This window comes from Numenius arquata, chromosome 6 (assembly GCF_964106895.1).
Source record: "Numenius arquata chromosome 6, bNumArq3.hap1.1, whole genome shotgun sequence".
NCBI lineage: Eukaryota > Metazoa > Chordata > Aves > Charadriiformes > Scolopacidae > Numenius > Numenius arquata.
Window position 1 is genome coordinate 15296609 of NC_133581.1, and position 23081 is coordinate 15319689.

At 38.6% G+C, this 23081-nt stretch overlaps 1 protein-coding gene across 1 annotated transcript in view; it reads left to right on the top strand.

Moving 5' to 3' along the window:
• MUC5AC (mucin 5AC, oligomeric mucus/gel-forming) overlaps nt 1-4235 on the top strand; it is a 47059-nt gene extending 42824 nt beyond the window's left edge. The window contains exons 39-41 of the mRNA XM_074148739.1: nt 2642-2827; nt 3722-3850; nt 4200-4235. Of these exons, the coding sequence (XP_074004840.1) occupies nt 2642-2827; nt 3722-3850; nt 4200-4235 (351 nt within the window). The remainder of the gene's footprint in view (nt 1-2641; nt 2828-3721; nt 3851-4199) is intronic.
• Nucleotides 4236-23081: the final 18846 nt, after the last annotated feature.

Below are 23081 nucleotides of genomic sequence, written 5' to 3' on the forward strand. Positions count from 1 at the left end.
ATCTAAAAATCAAATAACAATCAATATTACTTTTCTTCCTTCCTTACATGAGACTTACCAAGATGGTAGAATTCTACATTTCAGAAGAACTGTACTGCATATTAATTTTCTTGTTAGTTTTATCTTCGCAGTATTTCAATTCGAAACTGCATAAATTTACTCCTTTATGTCAGTTTTCAGTGGTGTAAATCTTAATTCTTTTTTTTTTTTTTTCTTACCAGCTTGTAGGGAATCAAATGGAGTATCCAGATGGGTGAGTATCACAGTCAATGTGGTTTATCAAGTACAGGCAAGTGAAGCAAGGGGATATTTAGTGTTTCACAAAAGCAAAGTTTTGCTGAGGTTGGAGGAGACTTTCGGATTTTTCCAAAAGTTCATTTCATTTTAGTCTTAAAAATAATGATGAGAGCCAGAGCAGAAACGACATTACTCGCTAAGAAATGTGACAGTAAGCGATGGGATATTCTTTCAATAATCAACACCTCACACACTGAAAAAAACAAACAAACAAAAAAAAGAAATAGAAAAAAAAAAGAGATAGACAGTAGTAGTGGAACTTTGGCATATGTGCTTTTTTATTCCCACAAATTTGGCTCACTAAAGCTACTAGAGATGAAGGGACAGATGGATAACAAAGTTTACCTGTTGGTGATAGTGTTGATAGTCTGCATTCTTAGTTCCTCAGCTGCATACAAATTATAGAAATTTCTCTCTGTAACCCATTGTGCAAATGAGTACGTCATATGATAGTTTCTTATCCAAAAATGCGTGCAATGCTCAACCACTTCTCCTTTAGACCTCTTTTATCCCTCATACTAACACTACTAATAAATACAAAATTATAGCTGTGTGAACATGCTCAGAACCTATCTTCCCCTAATTAGCTTCAGTTTGAGGGTTTCTTATAAAATCTAAAATTACCAGAAATATAAAAAGGCTGATATAATCAGGTATCACTGTATCCACGAATAAGTCAGCTAGAAACAAATAGAATTATTTTGGTTTAAGTTGATATATAATTTTTTTCTTATTTTATTTTTACTTTTTATATAGCCAGGAGAAAAATGGACAAGAGACTGCCAGGAATGTGTCTGTGACAAAAACACTCTTGAAGTGCACTGTACAAAACACAAATGTTCTGTGACACAGCAACTATCTTGTGATGAACCAGGTTACATGCCTGTTCAGATACAGATACCAGAAGATCCATGCTGTACTAGGACTGAGTGCTGTAAGTAGTGTCTTAGTTCTTTAACATGGGGAATATATTGTATTTATTTTGTGGAACCACAGCAAGTATCTTTTTAATACTTGAAAGAGAAGTAAGTTCAAGATATTTCATGTAGTTAGACACTGAAAAGTAAATGTAAATTAACACTGAAAAACTTTAATGCTGCTACCATCTGAAACAATATTAAAAACTATTCAAAGCATTTTGTGTTTCAAAGACCAGTATTAAAAAAAATACCTTAACTTAAAAAAAAGTCTTGAACATTTAAAAATTGCTCAGGAAAGTTCCTGAACCTCTGAAAGTCATCAGATTTCCCAGTTGGCACAAATTTCTCTTTGGAAGTATCTCTTTCCAGCAATCACCACTTTATTCTTCTCAGACAATGCTTTCACTGAATTTCACTGAATTTTTTAGAGTTGGAAGGGACCATAAAGATCATCTAGTCCAACTCCCCTGCCGAAGCAGGATTGCCCAGAGCATGTCAGAGCATGTTATTCAGGACTGCATCCAGGCTTTGTTTTACAAAGGTTATAGAAAAGCCCGTTCACTTTAAAATAGCTGGGCAAATATAGTGAATTAGTCATTAAACTAGCTTGTGTAAACAACACCGTATTTGCCCCATGGGAAAACTTCTGAAGTTCATGCAAAACAAAATTACTTTCATTTAAAAATTCTGAGTTCATTATTTTCTATATTCTCTTTCATTAAACAGACTGCAACACTAGCCTCTGCCCTGAGGTCACACTCCAGTGCTTAGAAGGACAGGAAGTAGTCCCAACAACGCAGCCTGGAAAATGCTGTCCTACCTTTGAATGCAGTAAGTACTATGCACCTTCATGTGTTATTCACAGCTATATTTCTCTGAGTTTACGAATGCAGAAAACTTAAAAGAGAAAGATGCAAATTATCTGTGTTATCATATCGGGCCAACAAAGCAGCAGTTTTTTCATGTACTCGTGCTTCTTAAAGCTTACTCCTCTATGACATCATCTTTCTTCCTTCTTTACAGGACGTGGCTGTGTAGTCAATGAAACGTACTATGCAGTAAGTACACACAATTACTCCCTATAAAAATAGGCCTTCACATAGGTTCACAATGCAATATTTTTGAGACTCCTACCATGGATCATATTTTGCAGAAGGGCCTGAGATAAAACTTATTTAATTGAAGTCAGCATATAACACCCTTGCTCCAAGCAAAAGCATTTTCTGCTCTCCTTTCTGCATTAGCAGAATTTAATTCCAAAATTGATATTACCAACAGAAACTCTGCTTAAATAAAACAATCAAAATTTTATTTAAGGATAGTTTAGCCCATACATAGTTCAGCTTTGTATAGTCTGTGACATACATTAACAAAGTAACTTGCTTTTACTGACTAATAATGCCTTTTTTCCTGACTTCCCCTAGCCTGGAGGTGTTGTTCCATCAGGCCCCTGTGAAGAATGCACCTGCTCTGAATCCTCTTACCCAAGCCCTCAGCACGCCACTGTCAAGTGCAAGCCTGTTATTTGTGACACATACTGCCCAGTGGTGAGTGATATTTTGTTGTCAGTAATTCCTACCCTCACTCTGCTCAAATATCAACCAGTTAAGGTCAGTGTTCTGACTTAATGTCATTTCCTCTCTATTTCTTTCAAAACAGGGCTATAAGTATACAAAGATACCTGGACAGTGCTGCGGCACATGCATGGCAGCGGCTTGTATAGTAACCGTGGGAGACAACATTACACGCGTGCTCCAAGTAATTATCCCTGTTTTAGTTCACTTTTGGTGAACTCTGCTAGTCTTTTTACTCTTTTCTCTTCTTGTCTTTGTCATGTTTATCTGCTGCATCTTTTCTCATGTTAGACAAATGCTTACTCAGGCACGGAACTGACTATCTCACACATCTCGAACAATACCTTGAGCCATGAAACTCCAGTTCTAATAAAGACTTCTGGAAGCAACTGTGATACTAAACAATGGCTTTCAGAATTCAACATAGAAAAATACATAGGTCAAAGCAATGAGCCCTTATTTGCCTTCAGCTCTGAAAATATAGCACCCATTTTGCTCAAAGAATAATTTTATCTGTGGAGGTAGATTTCTGCTTCAAACAGTCCATGTCAAATTAGCTGAGAGCTTAGGACAGGATGAGTCATTGAAGCCAGCAAAAATTCTGACATGTATGTGAATCGACATACCCATAAATTCTGATGACAAAACCAGGAAAACACAAGGTAATCTTTCCAAATGAGTCCATATACTTATCCTATTTGTACAAAAAGCCTGCCCTTATCCAGATAAAAATACAGTCTCTTCACTTGGTTAATGAAAAAGACTTACAGCGGTATGATAATATGATAAGTAACTATCAGCTGAAATTCAAGGAAATTGTTCAGACTGCAGTAGGCAGTAATTATAAGACACTGGACGGGCAGTGGGGTGGGGGGTATTTCTGTTTTATTTAAGAAGATTTTTACTTACTTTAATTTTAACTAATTTCAGGTTGGAGAATACTGGAACCCACCTGGTGATAACTGTACAACTTACACATGTGAAAAATATGACAACCAGTTCATTCAAGTCATCTTACAGAAAAGCTGTCCTCTCTTTAACCCTGACAACTGTGATCCAGTAAGTAATCTTCTACCAGTTCTCATGCTTGAAAAGATTGCAGTGGCTAACACCACTAATAGAAGGGTCGTGGTGTCTGAGGAAAATATGTAGCAGAAACATCACACAGGACGTAGCTCTCATTTTACCCTCTCTGAATCTGGTCCCCATCAAATTTCATTTCAGAAAAGCAATTTAAAATTAAAATGGGTGATATATCAATCCTCACTGAGAACTGGGCACTAGAGAAAAGGGTACAGCATAATGTTTGGATTCCCAAAAGTGTCAGGTGACCTAGAAGCAAGAATCTTATTGAAAAATAATAGGACTTATATTCCTGAATTATTTAAGATTATAAATTCTGTTTTAGAATTCATTTATTGAGAGAAAAGGTGAAGGAAAGTAAGCCACTTAAGTTCACAACATCATTCAACTTAATACAGCTCAGGGTAGATTAGAACCAGCCCCACACATCTGTGGAGTCAGTTATTTCATTAATTCTGTTACCCTGTCTGACATAATCCTTCACCTGTACTGACTTTGGTCACTCAAAATATCCTAGATGTGCTACAAGCTTTACTTCTGAAATTTTACTGCTGAACTCTGATGAGATAAAAACAGTTTCAGTCCCCCTCAATGTCAGCTCTCAGAGAACTCTTATTAGTATTGAATTGAAGTAGTTATGTATCCTTAATATTTAGCCTTGCTTGAAATTAGATTCCATGTCAATACAAAGAAATTTCTGGTGCCAGAGACACTTAGGAAGCTGGGGAAGTCTCTGTTTTAGTATGCAGATATGAAACCTGAGGGGTTTTTTCTGTTTCCCCACTCAAGGATGACATCATACTATCTGATGACGGCTGCTGTAAAAAGTGCCAAGAAAATCTGAAGAGTAAGTAATGATAATTTTGTTAAGAGTAAGTAATGATAATATGTGCCTTATTAGGTATATTAGTCCATCTTGCATGGTAGATGCATAGACAGAAGAGGTAAACAGATGGGTGCGCATTGAGCATTTGCCACATTACTGCTCTTTGTTTCTGCATCCTGCACCAAAGTTGCAGAAGCAAAAGGGAATTTTTCATTCATTGATAACACAAGCCGCAAGAGTCATCATTTGTCCCTTAGCAATTAAAAGAGGAATACACTGTGACGTCATTCCGTATTTCAGCTCCATCCGTTGCAGTTTTCTACTACAAACTGTCATACACAGATATCTATTTATATGCACATATATCTTAACCTATTTTCCTTTGGTTTGTGACAACCTCAGGTTGCAAGAAGCACAATACTACTACTGTCATCAAATATCATGGATGTGTATCTCCTGCACCTGTTGAGATGACATACTGTGAAGGCAGCTGTGACGCTTCCTCACGGTAAGTGGTACAAAAGATAATTGTGATCTCCTGTCTTCTACTCTTTACAGTAGTTACATAAAACAAATAACAAGTGATTTTCTAATATGCCCAACAACTACCCAGTCACCACCTGTTTCCATTGTGCTAACAATAATTTTTAACAGATGTGATGTTGTATTAGCTTAATTACAAGACTCACAATGTTTTAACAACCTGTTTAGTGTCATAGTGAATAGACCCAAGTTTTGATTTTGCCCATGTAAAAGTGAGGTTATTTGTTTCTCACTATTCTCCCATTTTGGACTGGCTTAATATGTGATCTGGATTAAATAATTTACTATTTCTGTGCCTTAAAGAAGAGCTGGACCCTTCCATTTTTACAAGGAGGAGCAACTTAAATTTCACCACAATACTGTAAGAATGGTGATATTGAGCGATAGTCCTACACGCAATCACACAGCTTCTGGTTATATTTACTAATGGGTGGGAGGGGCAGTGGTATGTCTCACATAATTTCTGAATCTTTCTCTTCTGTTGGTTTTTCATTCAGATATTCTCCAGAGGCGAACACGATGGAACATAAATGCTCGTGTTGTCAGGAAATCAAGACCAGCCAAAGAAAGGTCACTCTGACATGCAGTGACGGAACCTACCTTGATCACTCATACACCTATGTGGAGAAATGCAGCTGTGTTAACACTGAGTGCATTCCCCAAGACAGCAGCCAACAGGCAACAAACCAGATAAAGGCCTCTCAGGAACAAGGGAATGTCAAAAATTAGAACTAGAGAGAAGTCGTCAAACAAGGGTTGAAAATAAGACTAAAAAAAAACTTTGAAAAAATACACAAGTGTCAAAAGCAGATAAAATTTTTGATGAACAGATGATATTTTCTGCATACAAACACAATATGTCTGACTACATTATTTCAATTTTCATTACCAATATATCTCCCGTTGTTTTTCATGTTTTTTCTTTTATACCTTGAGAGGTACAGCATAAGGTCATTTTGACACTTTCTGTTTGTTTGTCTTCTGAGAAGTGCTGTACCATAAGTCTGAGAGGTGGATTTACACTTGCACAAAGTCTATTATGAGAACAACATTCTTTTCTAGCTTGAAGCTTGCCTGGGGTGGCATAATATAGACGCTTGACAATATCTAATATTTCCATTCATGTAGACTGACCTTTTTTATAACATTTTCATTCCAATGTATTGAGACAAATCAAAAGCTAAAGTCCAGAAAACAAACAAACAGAAGCCAAGGAAAACTGTACCTGTCTGTTTCTTTATTTTTCTTTTTGCATTAAGGAAATCTTAGACTCCAAAAAGCCATACCTTCTCAAAACTATAAACTTCAATATTTTTGAACAATTTATGATGGGCATATTTCCCTATATATTGTCATGAGAAAAAGAAAGAAATCCTATCATGAGAAGCTGCTGCACACTACTCTTTGTTTACATAACACCATCAGCATAGTAACTGTATGAATCTATGGAATTTTTTTTGTTCGTGGTTAACTGTTTACAGAAGAAGTATATATATATATATATATATAAAATTATTTTTTTGCCAATGGGGGCACATGAAGGATTTTTGTAAACACAAGATAATAATAATAATAATTAATAATAATAATATATGTAAATTCTTTCTTAGAAAGCTTTTAAAAGTTGAACCATTGCTATTTATTTTGTTTTTGGAAAACTGATTTATTGGGTCATTTCTTTCAGAATTAATGTTATTTCATTTCTTAGTCATAGTCATGTTATCTGGGTGTGGTGTGTTTCCTTCTTCTATTTAGTTTTGGAATATTGTTTTATTTTTGTTCCTTATGAAAAAAAGTAATGATGATTAATAAATTTTAAGCATTTTACAGCATGTCTCCTTTGACTTTTCACTGAATCCCTCACATGAGAGTTGCTGGCCCCATAAAATATTTGCTTTCTATCCTGCTACAGCCATTTCTCAATAGCTCCAGGTCAAATGTCATAGAATCATAGAATGGTTTGGGTTGGAAGGGAACTTAAAGATCATCTTCCAACCTCACTGCCATGGGCAGGGGCACCTTCCATTAGACCAGGTTCCTCAAGGCCCCATTCAGCCTGGTCTTGAACATTTCCAGGGATGGGGCATCCACAGCTTCTCTGGGCAACCTGTTCCAGCGTCTCACCATCCTCACAGTAAAGAATTTCTTCCTAGTATCTAATCAAAATTTCCCCTCTTTCAGTTTAAAACCATTACACCTCGTCCTATCACTACACTCCCTGATAAAGAGTCTCTCCCCGTCTCTCCTATAGGCCCCCTTTAGGTACTGGAAAGCTGCTACAAGGTCTCCCAGGAGCCTTCTCTTCTCCAGGTTGAACAACCCCAGCTTTCTCATCCTGTCTTCATAGGAGAGGTGCTCCAGCCATCATATTTGTGGCCCTCCTCAGGACGTGTTCCAACAGGTCCATGTCCTTATGTTGGGGACTCCAAAGCTGGACACAATACTCCAGGTGGGGTCTTATGAGAGAGGAGTAGAGGAGTAGAATCACCTCCCTCACCCTACTGGCCACACGTCTTTTGATGCGGCCCAGGATGTAGTTGGCTTTCTGGGCTGTGAGGGCACATTGTCAGCTCATGTTGAGGTTCTCATCCACTAACACCCTCAAGCCTTTCTCCTCAGGGCTGCTCAATCTAGATTGCGGTACCTAACCCCCTATAGAGCTTTGATACTGCTTTGAAAGGCACTCAAGAACAAATACTGAAATTGTTCCAGCTGCTGTCAATTAGTGGCCTTCCAGTAAGCAAGTACATCTTTGAGTCTCTACGTATTTTGTAGTTCTGAAAGTTCTTTACCTGACAGACAGACTATCCAAAGTATTCCAAGCCAACCTAGACTCATATTTTAGAGCCCACTGCAACACACATAAATCTCAAACCTGAAATTGCACTGTTGTAAATCTACAAGTTTTGACAGGTTACTATGCAGCTTTAATTACACTATACTTTGAACCTGCCATCACAGATCTGACTGTAGATTGTATAATGCCAAGCCACATGTTTTACACAACTTAAAAATGACTGCCTTAGGATCAGAAGGGGGAACAGCAAAAAATTAAAGTTGATGACCTTTCTCCTAGGCTACAGTTTGGACAGCTCAGTAGAGGCAGTAACAGGGGGTCCTGGTTTGAGATAAAACTGAACCAATTTTCTGTTCAGTAATTCTACTTTTTAGCTGTCTCTTCTAACTAACAGAACTCTCTGAAATTAACAGTATATTGTCCAGACACTGTTAGCTCCCACAGAGATAAGACCTGACTGTTTCTAATTTATGCCAAGGAATGGTATACCGAGAGGCTCTTGCTTATACTTACTGCTATGACAATCAAGGTCAGCTCACTTTGTTATTTGCCCCATTGGAGGGTCGGAAGCAGAAAAGAGTAGCGGGGTCACACCTGCAGGGAGGTGCAGACAGGACCGGTGACCCAAAACTGATCAGCATGGAATTCCATCCCATTTGCATCATGCTTAGTGTAAAAGCTGAGAGATCAAAGGGTCAGCTTTCTTTCTTCAACGGCTGGCATCCAAGGAGGACTCTGTCTGTTTGTCTGCCTTTGATCCCAATCCATGCATTCCTGAATCCAGATCCAGAATCCAGTTCCCATCTGTCATTGAGTCCAGTTTGGGACTTTCCCAACGCCTGCCAGTGATATGATCGCCATCCTGGGAGCTTGATACGGTTTTATATGTATTGTATATATTTCATTATTTTCCTTTTTATTTTTTTATTAATATTTTAATTTAAATAGTTTAGTTTCTTTTTTAAATTCATAAGTTTCTTTCTCTCCCTCCTCTCCTTGGGGAGAGAGAGGTGGGGGAGAGCATCTGTCATTCATTTCAGCAGCCAGTCTGGCCCAAAACACAGGCTTTCTGCAGGTGCCACACAGCAGCTTAGGCTACTTTCTCACACGCTTTTCTTTCACAGAACAATAACAACCTATATCCTCCCCCACTCAGAGGTGAGCACTGAGTTCTCTCTGAGGATCACTGGTAGTATCATACTTCCCGCCGACAAAAAATCCTACCTCCTCCCATCTTCTTGTTGGCAAATTGCTACTTTACTGTCTGTTTTTCCAGTCCCTAGGCTCCTCTTATTATTATTGAGACCCCAGGTGGCACAGTGCTCTGTTCTCTTCTTTCCACCTAATCCAGCAGGCTTCCCAGTGCATCACTGCTACTAAATTCATGACCAGTTCAGTGAGTGACAGATTCTCTGGCCTTCCCAAGAAAGCTAGGAAATTATTCTCCCACTCATTCTGCAGAAGGGAAAAAAGATTGTCTATACCATAAGATCAATTATTATGCACTTTGGTCCACAACAACTCCTTGTCCACAGTTAACCCACTGAAATAACAGATTCCCTGCGTGTTACTTCAAGATTATTAGTTGTTTTTCCATGCAAAGCCTGTATCTCAGTATCCCAGTAGCTACCCTCTTCCCTGGAAAACTCTATGTGTAATAAATCTGTGCTACCAGCCACTTCATATAACCCACTGAAAGAGGAAAAACTAATATGATGTGGAAGAAGGGAATGAGAGACACATAATATGTGGCACATTGGAAAACTGAGAGATGATAATGACAGCGACAGCAGAGATCAAAACAGACCTAGGGTTTGGCGGCACAAGAAGGAAAAAAAGAAAGAAAAAAAAAAAGAAAGAGAAGCAAAGGAATAGACAGACTTTGGTCCTGGCATGGGGAAACAAGGAGGCAAGGAAACTAGGAATAGAAACATAAGCCAAGGCAAATCATGGAGGCACGCAGAACCTGTGACTGAGGACATACTGAAGATGCTGCCTTAGAGAAGGAAGGATCTGTATCACAAGCATAATACCAGTGCTGGGAAAGAGCAAATGGAAACCTGCAATTGAAGAGAAGGAGAACAGGGGACAACATGCTTTGTGCATGAAAGAGCAAGTGGAAGGACTTGCAGGGACTCCCTGACAGAAGACACAGAATAAGTGGAAAACAGAGAGCTGCAGTGGACGTAGTAGATCAGCCTTACAGACTTCCTACGTTTTCCTTTACATAGAACCTTCCTTTGCTCTGATTTATTGCTGACACAGACTGGGCAATAGCTCCAAAGTAAACCTTTCTGAAAACTGGGATGAATGAGATCAGACATCTCTCAAAAAAACCAGACAATTTTTTAAACCATAGATAAATAATAAAGTCAATAAAAAATTAGGTGGAAGAAAGTGATTGGCTTGTTAGCTCTTCATTGACACAGGTCAGAATACTGTGCAGGTCACACTGAACTATACTAGCATAGGTAATTAATGTCTATTACGCTAACGCTAGAGGGCTCTAGGGTTACAGTTTACAAGCCTGTATGAAAAGGTTTTCTCTCAAGAGAGTTTCTTTCAAGGCACTTCAAGTGACCCACGTAATAACTATTGCCTTATTTTCAAATCATTAAGATAAGCTTTGCTCTTAGCTTACTCTTGAATCTAGAGGCATCCATTCCATATAACATCAAGACTTGTTTATACATCACAATTTTTTTTTTTCTCTTTCTTATCTGATCGTCTTTGGAATGCAAATAAACTGCAGCAGAGAAATTATGCACTTGGGACAGAATTTATTGCATCTGTACAAAAAAAAACCCAAAGGTTTTGGGACTAATTTCAATATCGGCTGTCAGCAGTCCTTCCTTGGGCATTTATACACTTGCTCCTCACTAAGGACTCCTGTTAGGTATCCTAACTACTGCATGAGCAGCTTATTTCCTCCCCCACCCCCACCCCTTCCACACAGCATTTTAAAACTCTGCAGTGCAAATAACAAATCACTAAAAATCACTTTTCAACTATGCTTTGTAATTATCAATAACATCTAAAATATAACCTGAAATTATATGTCTATTCAGAGTTACTGCCTAGGAGTCCACTTCTAGTAATTAATTTGACTGTTAAAGCACAACAGCCAGCTTTTAAGGCGCATCTCGTTCTGACAATAGCTATGCAATTAGGATTGTTTGTGGCACACCCAGGAGCAGGGCTGATAAAAGACAACTCAAGAATGGAAACCACTCTTGATAATAGCAAAATCCAACTCAAAGGAGGGAGTTTTCTTCCTCTTCAATATGTTTTGTTCGCTCATTGCAAAAAAGCATCTCTGTTGCCACCAGCTAAATTAAAAGAGTTTTAAATAGAACAGAAGACTAGTTGTCTTTGAATATTATTAATGTAATAATAAAACAATTATAAATGCACAGAAAGTACATTTTTGCAAATGATGCAGTGCTCATGATTGTAACATTTTCCTTTCTGTTTCAAAAATGGTCTTCCTTCTTGAGTCTCAGATTTCTTTTGGTATTCATTATAACTCTTATTTATAACTACAATTTTAGTATAAAGAACCAGCAAATGTTTGCAATATTACAATAATTGTTATTACTAACAATTATTCACATAGTTAAAATCTTTTAAATAGACAGAAACTTGTCTGTCTGCTAACTCTTCTCTCGCTGTTACAGCCATACATGCAAATAAAATCCCATTTTTGCCTCCCTCTGTTTTAAGAAAGCAAAGGCTGTCCAGGCAGTCAAAAATGGAGTTGTTAAACATAAACAATTATAGATATCTCATGCACTAAGACTCACAAGATGCTATAGAGAACTGCATGAGTCTAGAAGCCAATTCTGAAACTAAATGACTGCTTCTGCACTTGCACCAGTCTAACCGCAAGGATATCCCCATGGCTGTTACTGGTTTTCACTGGCTTCAAAATCTAAATGCTAGAAACATTTGAGTGGAGTCTAATTCCAAGGCAAATTTTAAACTGGCCTAAGTTTTGGAGAACACTACATGTGGACTCTGCAGCTGTTTCCTCACTCAGCAAGAAGCCAGTCAAAATCTCTCATTCCACTTTAGCTGATCTCAGGAGAGGTTTGGGGCCAAAACTGAGCTTTATTGCTTTGCTCAGTGTCACACCTACTGAGGCACACGACTGCTAACTGCAGCAGAGGCACAATTTGAGAATCAGCAGACAAAATATGACAGTAGGTGATATATAATCTGCAGAAAAGGCATAATAAACATCATGGAATGACCCCCGCCACAGCAGAACTAACCTTGTTATTCATGTTAGTTGGTGTATCTCTGCATTCTGGCAAATGAGATTGTTCTACCTGATCTGGTTCTATCACTTGCTGTGCTATTAATCCTTTCATGCTTTAAAACCTCATTCTAATGGAAATTCAGGTCCATTATTCAGATACCTGGTATTTTACAGGAAATAAGCATTATAATTGCACTAAATTTGTGTTGATTGGAGATAATGCAAAACAATACTGAATCACATACCTCATGGCAAGGTGCAGTTGCATAGCATTCATAAAAAAGAAGTTATCACAGTACACTTGATCTAATAGAGACATATAAAAAACTTTTACCTTTAGCAAGGAAGCTATGGGATCAATATAATCCATCCCTCAGTAATCCTAGACTGGATTTGAATGACCAGTGTTTCAACAAACAGCTTTCAATCTCAGTTGAGATTCCATCAGAAGTAATTTTTCAACCTCAACCATTCTCAGATTTCCAATATCCTCTAGGCTTTTACAAAAGGAAAAAAAAAATTGTTAGCCACTGTGAATGTAGAGTACATTGTTATAGATTCTATATTTATTTATATATATGTGTGTGTGTGCACACGTAAAGACCAGCTAAGGTATATATATAGGACAAACTCACCAACCATCCTGTCTACCATTTTTCTTTCATCTTCAGTCTGAAATGGTTAGCACCAGACTCTTCACACATACGGCCTGTTAATTCAGAGCAATTGCTAACCAGAAATAACAGAGTAGCCTGTTTTAACCTGCGAAGCTAAAGGTCCTGAAGAACAGGCATCTCTGAAGCAAGCTTTCCAGCAGAATACAAACATTTAACAGAAAATTCACACAATTCGGCTTTTTACATAAAAAAAAGAATAACCCCTTACAATGTTACCTTATAATTGAGTTATTAGATCTACTCTTAAATTCTTTCCTGAAGAATTCCTCTATGTCACTATCTTTGGAGAGGAACAGTGGGCTTCAGGGAAAAGGAGAAATGCCACTAAAAAGCATATGTAATTCAATCAGCCATCAGACCACACGGATTCACATGTGCCTTTCCGCTAGTGCAAGATCTCACCCATGAAAGGAAGCCATTCCATAGCAGTGGGTGACCAAGGCCTCAGTTGTATCTATAAAACCAGCACAGTCACTCCTGAATCACATCCTGGAAAAGAAAGGAGACTTCTGTGGGATCACCAAAAAAGTCAGGTAGCAGATGGAACACAATGAAAGAGTGCACTTCATGGGAATGTTTGGTCTTACAGGTTGCCTTTATATGTCAAATGCAGAGATTTGTGAAAAAGTGTGGGTCAAACCTATGTTTATGCTTATATACCTGCAAGTTCTCCTATGACACAGCTGCAATACAAAATTCATTTAAATCATCAGCCTCATTATTTGGCACCAGGAAGACTTCAGATGATTAAAAGATTATATAATCTACTCTAATCCACCCCTTCTCTGCTCTCCAGGCTTGAAGCATACCACAGGGACGGACCAAAGAATAGCTCAAGTCTGCTGAACTTCTGTGAACCTCAAAAAGCTCATGAGCTCTTCTGCCTCAGTATCAAAGAAGCCTTTCCTTCCTCTCCCAAAGCAGCAACTCACACAAAATAGCAATCCTAAACCACAAGGCCATCAAAGCTAGCCTGCACTCCAAAAGACACAGGAAAACCTGTCAGTGTTACACTGATGTAACTACAGTGGACATGATATTAGCAGAACCTCAATTTTCCTCACAGAAAAATACAAATATGCACTATGACTAATCTCTGAGACTTTCAGGGAACTACAAAAATGGCTTGGAGACTCTTTTTTACAGTTCATCCACCCCAACTGAAAAAATTACCGAATGTCTCAAATGCCTCAGTAAGTACACCTCACTTACTAAATTGAGGAATCACATTTGAGCAACACAGAAGGGTTAGAAATAAATGAACAGACAAAAGTTACCAGAGAGAGACAGAGACTTGCTCCTACCTTGGTTCACTCATTCAGGTATGGTCACACTGGTGTTATCCCATGATTTTTCTAGCACACATGACAGCAGTATCAGGCCTTCATATGATGGGAATCAAACACAGAACAGAGCATGAGGATCACAGTCTTTCTTGCATTTATGACAGCAAGGATAAAGAAGGGGCCATCTTTCTAATAGCAAGTTTATTTTTTCAAGTTGTCAATTCTCTCCAAGCAACTTGAGATTAATCTGATTGGGTGACGCAGCCAAGCTGAGCATTCAGAAATTGCCCATAATAAAGCTACCCGGTAGCACATTGCTTCAATCCTGGCAACTGTTTTTTAAAAGCTTGTATCAAAGACAGAATTAATACAATGCATTACAAATAATTTCTCGCACATAATTTAATCACAAATGTCATTAAGTAATAAAGAATCAAACCACACTGTGCCCCAAACAAGTCTTTTAAAAACTCCTTTTATAAGGGCTCAGAATAAACAGTATGGGATGGAACAAATTTATTTGAATGTGCCACAAGTTGTTGACCCATGATGTAACAACATTTCAGGAGGGAGGAAAAAGAACAGCCAGAACACCCTCTGCCTTCAGAGAACTTCACCCACTCAAAACACCACCACAGCTGTCACAAACCATTGAAGATAACACTGCAAAAAGGTGGCAGCACAGGAACTGCAAGGGGTGGGGCAGAAGGAGGTTGTGACCTTCCCAGGGCCTAACCAAAAACTCACTGAGCTCTAGGAGAAATACTGAGAAATACAATGGAGAGAGGAACACCTTCCCCAGGTGGCCTTCAAGTATGCCATCTTAAACTTACAGGGCCACCATAGGACGTGGGGCACCAGCAGTGGGAAATGTCTTGCTCCTGGGTAGCTGGCAGCTGAGCAGCTAAGATGGCCAGCCTGAGGCATGTCATGCTCCTTGGCTGTCACTGAGGCTGGCTAAAGCCCCCAGGGATGATGTCCACCCACATGCAGGGTGTCACCCACCTTCCAGAGAAATTGCAGCCGTTTGCAGGGGCTGTCAGGCTTAGTTTACCTCAGCACAGCTGCAAGGGCAGAGGAGTGACTGGCACCACCACCCTGTACCACAGATGCAGGGCACCTGCAGCTCCAGGGCTGGCAATTAACCCTCATTACCACTTCAAGAGAAAGGCAGAGAGGTATGTACCTGCAGTGCAATACTCCTACCTCTTCAGAAACCTATTCTGAGAGGACTTGGCAAGTTTGCTGCATTTTTGCTCCTAGGACAGCTACCAAAACTGTGCCTGAAAGGCCTGGGTCTTTTCTTTCCCTTTCTTTTAATTGTTCTTTTTTTTCTTTTCTCCTTTTTTTTTTTTTTCCTGACAGGAATTTGGGGTGGAACAACCCCATCCCCTCATGCAAGCAGGCACCACCAAAAAAAATCACAGGCTTTATCCCAAAATGACTTAGCGGAGCACAAGCTAATCCACCTCGGCAAGGTAACCTGTTAACTCAAACCCTAGATTACATGTAAAGGGTGGAAAAGTGCTGGTAGCAAACTGCCCTCCAACAGCCCCCAGGCCCCAGTAGTGCTGCCCTGGCCCTGCTGCAGACCCAGGGCCTGCCTCTCAGCCCCTGTAGTCTCCCTCCTATATCCTCTGTGGCAAAGCACACAACAGACAGTATTTATACAGGTGGTATAAATACACAGTATTTATACACAGGTGAACAAAGCAGGCTACCCCATGATTCACCATAAAGTCCAGTTTCTAACGTCACTGCGATTAAGTACAGTTTTAGCTTCTTTAAAGGTTAAAAGAGAAGAGTGAGAAAAATGTCTCCGGCTGGTTTTTGAAAGTATGTCCTTTCTCCAACCTCTTTGTTTTTATCAGCAGGTTTTGCTGGTTGATCCTCGTTACCTGATACAGCAAAGTTGCATAGGTACTGCATTTTACAGCCATCTGTGTGCCTCAGAAGATGTTTCCCTGTCTCCACCTGCTGCACGTTTCTGCTCTTTTCACAGGGCCTATAGGCATGGCTGAGGATTCTGCTAGCTTAGGCAATGGACTGAATCAGGACAATATAGGAAAGGCTGAAAGCTGTACATGTTCCTCTCTGTAAAGTATGCCAAACTGTTTTCTGGCACTGCTGAGAATCTGATGTGTCATACAAATGAACTCAGGTATCCTGACTGCAAAAGTAGTAACTGTCAAGATCAATCAGGTCTCTTACAAGGAAACAGCAGAACATATGCAAGGACAGCCTGTTTGCCACCTTACTAAAAGAGCTATTCTATCCTTGCTTATATTTCTTGAGGCTGTGTCTGTCTTGTTGCTTATTCTTTGTTTCCTTCTTAATATCCATTGTATCATGCAGCTTAATGCATATTTGTACTGATGATTATATTGCAGTTCTTCTGTTACATGATATAGGCTACTGACTTTCATTCTGTTTACTGACATGTATGGTTTTTTAAGTTTTGAAATGTGAATTTATTTTTTAAACAATAATATGTATTTATATTTTAAATTAAATCCACGAGCTTTCACTTCTCTGAAAAAACTATGTTATTAGTCTCCAGGAAATATAGCTGGCTGCTTTCAGAATCACACAGGAAGTCTCACAGTGGTGCTTTTGATTTATTCACCTATCAGCAACATCATTGGAGATGACTGGTCTATCTTGTCAAACTTAAACTTTTGTACAATACAATAGTAGGCTGTTTTTCTCAAGGCAACAGGTTATTTTGTTCCTTTCTCCCCAAAAGCTGTGTGTCATCTAGGATATAACTCAGATATTTCAACTGTGTTGGGCAATCTGCATTGATCCATATATATGAACTCTCATGTTAAAGAGTATTTTCTGTGGTTAGTGCACAAGGATCCCAAAGGGGAAAGGATGTACAGGGAAAGTGCAGATTTGTTGTCTATCGCTGTTTGCTATTTCACACATTTTTTTTCCCCTCTTATTTTAGTGATATGTTGAAAGGCTTGCCTTCTCCATGTACTTCTATTCCACTATGGACACTCCAAAAAAATTAGTACTACTACTGTAATACATATATGTTGCTAGATGTAAAAGGGACTTGTAGGACTCACTTCCACTAGCTGTACTGGTGCAATGTTGGTTTTTTTCTTCAAGAAGGACATACTGTAGTGTTACATTTGCATGTCTCTACACTGCCTATAAGATACATACATATACAACAGCCACATAGACAAATTCTAAACAAACAGTATTTTATGTGTAAACACATCCCATCAAGGCTCCTGGGTCTTCAGGGATTGTTCCCAGAAGAAAAGACTGGTCCCTCTGCTACTAACATTGGTATGTTTGGGGCAATGGTGGTTGTTCGTTTCACTGTATCTGGTTTCATGGTGGGTTGTTTCAGGGTCCTCCACTTTTATACATGCGCGTGACACCATCAGTTGCTGGTAGTGGACAAAGTCCTCCTTCTAACTGGAAAAACTGCTTTGCCCTTGAGTTCTGTAAAGGTTGAGAGTAGTTGTCATTTTATCCCTGATAATAAATCTCCTATTCATTTTGACAAAAGCATAGATATTTAACAGGCGTCACACAAACTGAATCCATACAGAGCAAACAGTCAGACAGAGACTGCCATTGTGGATGAGTTGTATTACCTTCAGCCTTGTGCCTAAAAATGTCCTTAAGGTGTGGTCTTGGCTCTACCCCAATACAATGCACATGCTGACAGATCACAGCCTTGTAAAATAGTTGCTGGTAGATAAAGTAAATCCTTATCAAAATGTACTCTCTAATGAAAAGATCAATATAAGAAATCAAAACACTGTTTGGAAGCCATGTGAAGACTACAGGAACACAGAACAAGGACTGGGAGTTTTAGCTGAAATATTTCTGTAAAAATCATGCAACAGCATAATTCACATTCCTTTATAGGAGGGAATAAGTAGCAAGGAAAGGGTGATTCTACTCTGTGTACTCTCCCTCTGTTTTTTCTTCCCTCCCTCCCCACCCCCTCCACCACCGGCATGGTCTGATTTTTTTTCCTAGTTTTTTGATTGCATTTCATTAAGAATATTTCCATTTGGGGGCTGTGGGGTACTGGTTCTTAACTGTCAACTCAGCAACATTCTTGAGAATTGATGAAATTCTGAACTCATTAATAGCTGTGTTGAAACAACTGGGATTACTGTCTGTAAAATAAGATTCCACTTAATACCCAATTCCATTCCACATACTTACTCAGAAAGGTAGTTTAAGAACACATGCATTTCAGAATAAATTAAGTGCTTGCTTTGGCATTAGTGTTACCCTAACAGCTAAGAACCCCACTCACATGAACCAGGATTTTCCTGTGCTTGGCGTTATAATATACTATGGTCTGAATCAATTCTTTGAAATATGCACATACATGCTTTGCCAAACTAGATTAGAGTTTCATTTTGCTTACATCTCTCTGCATTGTCCTATTATTATTTATCCAGATATTTATTAAGCCATGGTGGTGGTTGTAGTAGAGTGGCATAGAATTACTCTCTGCTGTGCTGTACAAACATGAAATGTGAGAATTCTTAGAGATAAAAGGTAATACAAAGACACGGAAGAGAGGAGAGAGAGGGAGAACAGGCGTAGACATCTAAGGTTACCTATGCTGTTTATGAAGCTTAAAGGAAACAGATAACTGCTTGAAACTGAGATTTTGCCAGTAATTTCTGTAGTACTATGGCTCCCGCTCTGCTAGTTTTAGGACAGTAGTCACAGTGTTCATGGAGAGAAGAGTAGTCACCAGAGGGGAGGGATCAGAGTTGACTAGGAACAAAAACTTTTCTTAAACTCTAGCAAGCAATGTCATTTGAAGGAGACTCTGAGATACAAGGATGTCCGCGCACCACCTCCAAGACAAATAAAATTCAGAAGCATGACGTCCTTCCTATGGCTTGCGCAGAACAGTAGCAAAAGGAATTCTTTATAACATGTTGCTTAACTCTTTCAGTCCCAAAGGCCAGCCAATATCTTTGGTTGTGTTTAGTTTAGTTTACCCCCAGGTAATAAATAATATTACCCTATTCATTTTTTCACTTGCTAACTCACACACATTTTCAGCTTCCTCACTCATCCATATGTACCCACTTCCCTCTGATACCTTTCTGCATTGTCTCCTCACTCATTCCTTCTAGCTATTCTCCCTTTATGATCCCCAATTACCACTTTCTTCCCCTTCTCTCTCTCCCAGTCAATGCTCCACTTCCCATTTCCCTTTGGCTTCTGTAAGAGTCACACTCATAGTCCAGTGACAGCAACAGCAAAGGGCAAAAACCAAAGGGTCAGTGAAGACGAAGCTGGCAGCAGTCGAGCTGCAACAGAAAGTCATGCTCCAAGGTCTTTTAACTTCTATTTTAAGTTTTCTGCTTCTCCATACTGACCGAAACCATGATCCATATGCCCTTTTAACTTAATAACAACAACAAAAATGACAACAGCAACAAAGCCATAGAGATAGTGAACCTAAAGGCATCACATCAGGATCCCTTGAGCCACATATATGTGGAGTATAGGAGGGTATTCTTCAGGTTTATCACTTTGTGCTTGCTCAGCTTTTTCCTTGACATGCTATGTTGGCCACTGCCATGGATAAGGTATTGGGTTGGATGAACATTTCTTCCCATCTACTGTGGTCATTCTTATACTAAATGAACAGAGGGGAAGCAGTTCTCATCTGGGTAAAACCAACACCGACTTACCTAATGTTCTTGTTTTATGTTCGTGTTGGGGGGAAAAAGCCATCCAACATATTAGCAAAACAAACACGTACTTATCAGAAAGGTTTGATTCTGTTTCCCAGTAGCTAGTTTACTTTTCTGCTGAATTACAGAAAGGTTAAGAGTTTGATTTGGCATCTATTAAATGCTTTACCACGCAGTAGAAATACCAGGATCTCTCTGAGCTAAATGTATCACTCTAGGATGGCAACAGCAGTTGTACGAGCAAAATGAATTCCACTAAATTCTAATGAACAGTGTTTTGCTTTTCAAGTGTAGTTGTCAAGACACATTTTTTAAACAGAAACAAGACCACCCCAAATTCCCTTATGGTGCAACACACTGATTTGTTAAATGACACATCAAGCAATTTACTCTCTTAACCACATTCTGAACAGCTGGATACTACTGATTGAAATATTTCCACCTCCTTCTTCCAAAAATACTTGGCACAAGTAGATCAAAAGTCCATAAAATGTCAACTAGATGATTAAAATCTTGACTAAGTCATAGCAATTGAAAAGAGTGTCTTAACATGGGAGATTTGTGGGAAACATCTGGCAGTGCTATAAGGTAAAGGTACAGGAACAAATCAAAACCGGACTCGATCATGTTCTAGCTAATGTATAACTGATGGTTCAAGATTATAATTCATGCCAGTAGATATGCAGTCATTCAGTTCCATGATTCCGCATTATACATTGCCTTGTGATAGGAAGCATTTTGCCCACTTAGTAAGCCAGCATGTGAAAAGATACAATCATTATCAAAGTATACATTATTAAAGAATTAATAAAATTTGTATGAGCTTTCACAGAAGTCTCTTCATTGATTTCAGTGGGAGGTGAACAATGTTCTACATATATTAAATTCTTACCCAGCTGTGAATAGAGAATATCTAAGGTTAATCACTAAAATGTAAGTTCAAATTCTTATGTTTTAACAAATTAGCATAATTTAAGAAAAATATGAATTTGCATAGATCTTTTTCATTACTTTCATTATCTGGATCTCTGGACCACACAAAAAATATCTGAAGACAGTTCCTTTCCCAAGGTGTTCTTCACTAAATCAGTTCAGATAATCTTCCTGCCTGTAAGCCCAGAGGAACAACTTTCCCACGTTAACATTCAAGGGCCAATGGATAAGAAAGATCTGAAGAAAATTATTTTTTAAAATAAGTTTTAGTGTAGAGCTCACTAAATTACATGAATAAATATACTTACATTCCTTTTTCTTTACTAGCAAATATTAGCTAGAATAGTGACTAATTAGCAGATACGCCCAAAAGAACAACCATGAGTTGTATGAGAACATACCAAATGTTTTGCTCCATTCAGAACTTTTATAGGGTTTTGATCCACAAATATCCTGACAAATAATTGTAGAGTCAGATGTCGTCTTGGGTACAGCTAATGTCTCTGACGTACAGAATGAGCTCATTCAGTTCTTTCATGAGTGGTCAAACTGGAAATTCTTTCCCAAAGTCCTACTTGTCTTTGATCTTGATACACAGGGTGTTGCTCTTGTTAGAACCAAAGTAGCACAAAATGGAAAAACCCACTGGGTTGTCCAGGGTTTATATACAGCATGTACTCTGGTTGAGACCACCTTGGCCTTCACAATTAAGGTGTGTCAGATGTTAACCTAACAACATGTTTTATTACATACAATAGTCCCAAAAGGTTCCCTCACTGTTGACGTATTTATGTTCAAAGTGAATACAATGGAAAAACTCCTTATCAACTTGAAAGGGAGCAGAAAGAAGTCAATTTATCTCTCAAAAGTAAAAAATGTGCCTAGAAAGCCCTTGAGTAGGTCAAGTTTGTGGCTTGAAACTTTATGTATTACTTTGAAATTATCGTTTGAAACGTCACAGAACCACTGTACCAAACTCAAGGCTGCTGTGATACTAACCTGTGAACCACAGAGGATAGATATAAGGCATTGCTTATGCCTCCATGTGTGGAAGGCATAGCAGAGCACGTTTGGCTTCATCTGAGCATTACTCAATACAGTCAAAGCAGGAGGTGGAACACTTCTTCTCTGAGTGGAACAAAAGAGGGCTAGTTCTTTTGCTCAGATTAGGACAACCTGAAAGATACTTCAATTTGCTCCTAGTGCCAAGATACAACAAAATCATCGCAGGTGGAAGAGACCATTTCTACTCTATGCACACCAAAATCTGGAGAAAAAGGTTAGCATTTTTAATTAGCAATTTTCAGTAATTAGGATTTTTACTCCAGTAGCAACCAGTATCAAGTTCCCATCATACTAGTATGTAAGTGTAAAATTTGTTACTTCCTTCTTGAGACATTTGTAATAGAATTATTTTAGCCAGGAGAAAGATAGAAGGGAAATCAGACACACAGAGGAATTTTGTACATTGGCATTCTACAAGGAAATCATAAAATTTAAAATAAATCCAAGGACTCCTGACACTAAACACACTGTCATAGCCACTTCTGTAAGAGTCCATAGCCCCACCAGATTCCTGTTAACAATCACACCACTACTTTGATTCTGAATTAGTCTATTTATTTTTATACCTTTTCTAATAACATTTCTTGCAATATACATCAAGATTGTTACTGTGAATTGTGTCCTATCCACATCCAAACTCAGACATAAACAGTAACACCCAGCTTTTGTTTCCTGAGTACTTTGAATGAGTTGCAAGTGGTTTGAAACAGTTAAACTGCTTTGCCTACCCCATCAACAGATGAGTTGGGAGATCTTGACAGGTTATTTAAAATGCTTCATCTTAGTCCTAAGCACTGGGTATATGAATTTAAATATTATGCTCTACATAGACAATGAGTTAAACTATCTCAGAATAGTATGGGTATAGGATATCCTAAGAAACATGTAATTAAAAGATCTGTATCCTCCTTTTTTCATTATGATGGGAAATTTCAAGCACTTCTATATGCAATGCTATTTAATAAGCTACTTTGATATTTACTCATGACTTAGATGTTATCAAAATGCTTACACGCTCTGGGCAATCCTGCTTCAGCAGGGGAGTTGGACTAGATGATCTTTATGGTTCCTTCCAACTCTAAAAATTCAGTGAAATTCAGTGAAAAGAATAGAG